Source organism: Oratosquilla oratoria, chromosome 1, assembly GCF_046742065.1.
Source record: "Oratosquilla oratoria isolate Oo_2021 chromosome 1, ASM4674206v1, whole genome shotgun sequence".
Taxonomy (NCBI): domain Eukaryota; kingdom Metazoa; phylum Arthropoda; class Malacostraca; order Stomatopoda; family Squillidae; genus Oratosquilla; species Oratosquilla oratoria.
In genome coordinates, this window is record NC_134777.1 from 30,892,171 (window position 1) to 30,897,999 (window position 5,829).

At 39.7% G+C, this 5,829-nt stretch overlaps 1 protein-coding gene across 1 annotated transcript; it reads left to right on the forward strand.

Moving 5' to 3' along the window:
* The first annotated feature begins 2,985 nt into the window (after window positions 1-2,985).
* LOC143027729 (glycine receptor subunit alpha-2-like) lies at window positions 2,986-5,282 on the forward strand. The gene is made up of 2 exons (XM_076189220.1): window positions 2,986-3,229; window positions 4,492-5,282. Exons 1-2 carry the CDS (start codon window positions 2,986-2,988, stop codon window positions 5,280-5,282), a joined length of 1,035 nt encoding a protein of 344 aa, XP_076045335.1.
* The last annotated feature ends 547 nt before the right edge of the window (window positions 5,283-5,829 follow it).

The following is a 5,829-nucleotide window of genomic DNA, read 5'->3' on the forward strand; positions in this document are numbered from 1 at the left end:
TTTCTTCTCTTTTTCTCCTTCTTGTTATTTTTCTTCTTTTTCTTCTTTTTCATCTTCTTTTTCTTCCTTTAATTATTATTTTTCTACTCTTTTTCTTCTTGTTCTTTTTCTTCTTCTTCTTCTTTTTCTTCCTTTAATTATTATTTGTCTACTCTTTTTCTGCTTGTTCTTTTTCTTCTTCTTCTTTTTCTTCTTCTTTTTCTTCCTTTAATTATTATTTTTCTACTCGTTTTCATCTTCTTCTTCTTCTTCTTCCTTTTCTTCTCTCTATCTATTATCTCTCGCCATTTTTATAATCGTTGTTCATTTCAACTTAGTAGCTGTGTAGTTTCTTTCCTTACGAGGCAATGACTACTTTTGTAGCCAAGTTCTTTTTATGAATGTTACCCTGCACGTTAACTTGCATTTGCCTTACACTCTATGACTTGAGTCCCCTGATATTTTCGGATTTAAATTGGCACTTGATTCGAAATGACATGTTCTTGTTCCAGTTCCTTCTGGTTAGACTTCCTGTGGATATTTCATCCTCGTTTTTTTTTTTCAGCCTTATAAAAAATAATATCATACATACATACATACATATACCAAAGGCTTTTTCCCTCTTACATGGGGGGTTATCACCAACCATTTTTGTAAGGCAAATGAAGACAACATTTCCCGTAGTTTAGATACTGCGATCTTGAAAAACAATGTAATAAATCACAACAATAAATCATAAACGATAAAGATAGAATAAAACCAACAAATAACCAAATTGATAAACAGACAAATAGATTCCGGGAGAACCTCGAGGGATAACCTTGTCATTCATAATGTTATCTTTGCTTATCTATATATATATCTACTCATTCATTTGCTCAATCGTGATTTTTTTTTTCTCCCTCTCTTCCTAGGTGCTACTTCGGTTCATTTCCAGACGAAGGGTGCACCAGATGTAAAATCCCATCTCAGAGCCAAGTCATCTGTTTCCATCCCCTCAATGAAAGCTTTCACCCTCTGTACGCACGTGAAGTTCCTCAGAACACGAAAGCTCAATACCATAATAAGCTATGGAGTCGGAGACAAGAATTGGACTGATGAAATTTGCATTGGTTAGTCTTAACTTTGCAAATTATTACCTGCTATATGGCACTATTCTCACAGCAAGACCGCCTCACTTAATCAACGACCTCCCACCCCGACTGTACAAAAAGTATGATAATGATAATGATAATAATAATAATAATGATAATAATAATAATAATAGTAATAATAATAATGATGATAATGATGATAATGATGATGATGATGATAATGATGATGATGATGATGATGATGATGATGATGATGATGATGATGATGATGATGATGATGATGATGATGATTATAATGATAATAATAATGATCATGATGATGATTATCATCATATTCAAAGATACGCTTAATGTGTCATCAGTTCCGATATAACTTGTTCTTTCACACCTTTCTTATTTCTGGGACCCGTGTTTCTGAGTGCGGGTTTCTCTATTTTGTCTTACAATACAATACAGTGGCATACAATAAATGATAATCATAAAAACTGTGATAGACATTGTTGGAAAACGTAAATATATTACATTTCCTAGGAAAACGATACATATCTTTTACAGCTTTCTCAGGTCTGGGCGAAGTCGACCTCTGGGGTTTCCATAATAAAGGGGCTTACTTCCATAAACTCCAAATCTTACCCTTTCGTGTATGGATGCATTTTTGCCTGGCATTCAACTTGGAAGATATGACATGGTGGACTACTTTGGATGGAGTCACAGTGAAAAACCAATTAGATGTAGAGATCTTGTCTATGGTGATCCCCGAAGGTGGACACCTTACTGTGGGTCAAGAACAAGACCAGCTGCATGGAGGGTTCGATCCTGATCAGAGCTTAAATGGTGAACTTGCAGGATTTGCAATATACGATTATGTAGTACCCCAAGATGAGATAGACAAATTTATGAAGTGCGAAGAGATTACAGGAACCCCTATAGTTAGTTTTCAACATTTTGAAAATGACTTTGAAATCTTTGGCGACGTTGAGAAAAAAGAAATAGATCTGAAAACAATCTGTGATAAAAGAGAATACTTTGACCTATTCTTGCCTGAAAAGCGAGATTTCTATTTGTCCGCTACGATGTGCAGGTCCTTTGAGGGTGTCATACAAACTCCACTGTCGAATGATGACAATTTAAAAACCTTCCTGCTCAATAAGAAGTTTGAAAAACAGTGCAGCGAAGAAGGGCATGGAGCATGGCTTGGAATAAAATACCAATCAAGTACCGCCTCTTGGTTCCATTACAATTCCGTAAAACCAATCAAGTACAGCAACTTTTCTAAATTAAATTATGACATAGGGACTTGTGCAGCTATCCAACTTCATGATAACTTCAATGAAAAGTGGTTCATCCGCAACTGCTACGAACACCGCTGTGTTATCTGCCGTATTCCTCCACAAATTCGATATAGGGTTCGGGGGCTCTGCAACAGATCGCAAATTGATCAGGAGTTTTTTCTCGACGAGATGCGTGGCAGCAAAGCATTCTTCTCTGGAATCCATGCATGCGAGATATATTGGAACAATAGCACATGGGAACTAAGATCTCTGATGAACGACAAAATTTCTGGTGTAATGGTCATGCACAGCGAGACGGATTATCCCTCCGGCCTGAACATGTGGACCATCAATGGAGACATCTGTTCGAGTCAGCCTCGGGAGATGAAGCAGATCATGATAACGTCTTGCCCTATAGGGAGCTTCACTTGCAACGACGGACACTGCATCAACATAGAGGGACGATGCAATCGCCAGAAGGACTGTCCTGACGGCAGTGACGAGAAGACATGTCATTTTGTGGACATCCCCGAAGAATATGCCAGTGATCTCTCCCCCCTCCGAGACGCGATCCTTTAACCCCCGTGGAAATTAGTGTCTCCATTGAGGTGATACGAGTTCGGGAGTTGAACATTCTTGAAATGGAGTTCACTCTTGACGTTTGTATGCACCTAAAATGGTACGATCCAAGGTTAGCCTACTACAACCTGCTGATGGACATGATGGCTAACTCGGCGACTCATGTACATCAGAAGCTGTGGACTCCAGATCTGAGAATAGATGGCGATGGAGGAAGTGCTGCAGACCTCATCCCTAGGTCCAGACACATATGGGTCATTCGGGAAGACGGTCCCCTTCCAGATGATACCTCTCGAGCTAGGGAAGGTGAGTGTGTTTATTAGAAAAAAAAAGGCTTTCTGTAGTTTTTTTTCATATTATTTTGCATGCCTATGAAAAAATTACATGTGACCACTATACTAGGCCATTCTCCAGGGTGAATCTCTTTATATATTTTGTTCTTGCAATGAAAAATTACTTCTACTCCTTTTAATTCTTTTTCGTCGTTTTACTTTTAGAAAAGAAACGCTAAAATTATTCTAATAAAAACATTAGATGTTAAGGAAATAAAGTCATATCAAATGTCTGTGTATCTTTATGGGTGTACAGTACTTATGGAGAAAAAAGCAGGTATGTTTGGCTTAGGAATCGTATAAAAAACTTTTACCTTTTTCGTTTATTTAAGGGGCTTATAAAATCATCTCAATATTCCCATCTATCTATCTATCTATCTGTCTATGTATGTATGTATGTTTGTATGTATGTATGTGTGTATGTTTGTATGTATGTTTGTATATATGTATGTATGTATGTATGTGTCTATTTATCTATATAGCAAGGGTTCCCCCTCCCCAACCACCACTCTTTCCTCCTTCTCATCTTAGCTCCTCATGGATGAGGGGTCATCCCCGTATTAACCGCCCCGGGTCAGAAGCAATGCAACAAGACACAGCACATCCACAGCAAGACCGCTTCACTTAATCAACGACCTCACCCCACCCCACCCCCGCCTCTCCAATTCCTTATGCAGAAAAAGAGAAGATGGGGAGAAATCCCTTCGATCTACGTCAAAACATGATTCAAACATATCCACTCCCTACCACCCCAGTCCACTACCCCCTCCCTTCCTTGCATCACAGTATCATCTATACATAACCATTCCCCTCCCATCCCTATCTCCTGCCTTTTTTCACCTCTGTGCCCTGTGGTACGGGGAAGAAAGAACACTGCCACCGAGTCCTCCCAGTCGGATCGTAAAAACGGCTAAAAAGGGACGGGGTGATGGGACTATGCATGTAACTGAGGGGTATATTCCTAAGAGAAGGCAAGGCAAAAGACAGTCTAGGAGGAGTCTTCCAAGCAGAACCCTAAGTGATCGTGAATGGAGACATGATAGGGTACTAGGTTAACTTTTATTTGGTATTGGAGGCATCAGAACCGAGTCTTTATAAGAACTGATGATTTACTTTTACTGACCAAAACATCTTCGCGCTCTGATTAACAGTTTACACATAATCTTATACAATCACTCAATGTGCTTTATCCGTCATGCGCACACTGTCTCACATAATGTTATTTTACTGTCGCAGATGAACTGTTTAGCGGTGCGTCCAATCCTTTGTATCTTCGCGTCGAGTACACTGCTAGTTTGAGCTGCATGTTTGATCTTGCCAACTACCCCTTCGATCTCCAAATTTGCAAGGTCGTCATCCGCTTCCACACAGTGACTTCAGCCGACGCTGTCCTCAAGGAGGGACCAGAGAGTGTGCGTTACCTCGGCATTAGATGCCTCCTGGAATACGAAGTTGGTCACCTTTCCTTAGACATTGATAGATTGGGGAACTACAGCATCGCCACAGTCACCATCCCCTTCAAGAACCTCTACCGATACTACATCACCAATACCTACATCCCGACTACTCTTCTCGTCTGCATCACCTACCTGACTTTTTTCTTTAGAGTGGATGACTTCTCTGATCGTATAATGGTATCGCTAACGGCTCTTCTGGTGCTGGCAGCACTCTTCTCCCAAACCAGCGCCTCTATTCCCAAGACATCCTATCTTAAGCTCATCGACATTTGGTTCGTTTTTGTCATCTGCTTCGACTTCGTCATGGTGGTCCTCCTCGTCATCATCAACTATGTTCGGGAAGATGAACCGAAACCCTTCGCCCCTATCAAGGTGTCCCCGACGGAAAAGAACTTCATCAATTCTCAGAAGGCAAAGAATGCCCCCTCCATGAGGCACCCTTGCAGTTGGTGCAGAGGACCGAAACACGAAGTGCTAAATAAGATCAGTAGGACACTTCTTCCTATTATTGGTCTCTCATTCATCAGTATTTACATGGTCATGTGTAGCACAGGTCTCAAAGAACTTTAGAAACCAAGACATCGTTATGGGCCACATGAGATCATGTTATAATTCATTTAATGTTGCTTTAGATTTTTTTTTTTTTTTCAATCCTTGGGCCCATGGCAGTCGGGAACGGTCCTCAGGCTTAGCAATCAAAATGTATCAAAGCATTGAACAAATTCATCAGGTAGTTAATTATATAAGCCATCATTCATTGCATTTCTTCTTGTGCATCACTGATGTCGGCAACTAGAAAATAAAAATGAATATCGTTCGCATATAATATTGTACACGGAACAGTATAATCCCCTGTGTCATTCTATTATCCAGTTTTTTTCTGATTTACCTTTGATATTGTTCATTTGTTCATTCGTGAGGCAAATTTTCAGCTATTTTAATGCTCATCCACTAGTGGTTTGAGATAACGACACAAACTTCCCCTCTCAGAGGTCTAGGATGGTGCCTTCTTTTGGAGGTCTTTTTAGAAACTAGGACTTCAATGTAGTTTCCCTTTACTATGCCTTCAGATTTTAGATCTTCTATCAAGATATTATGATTTGCAGTATCAACTGAT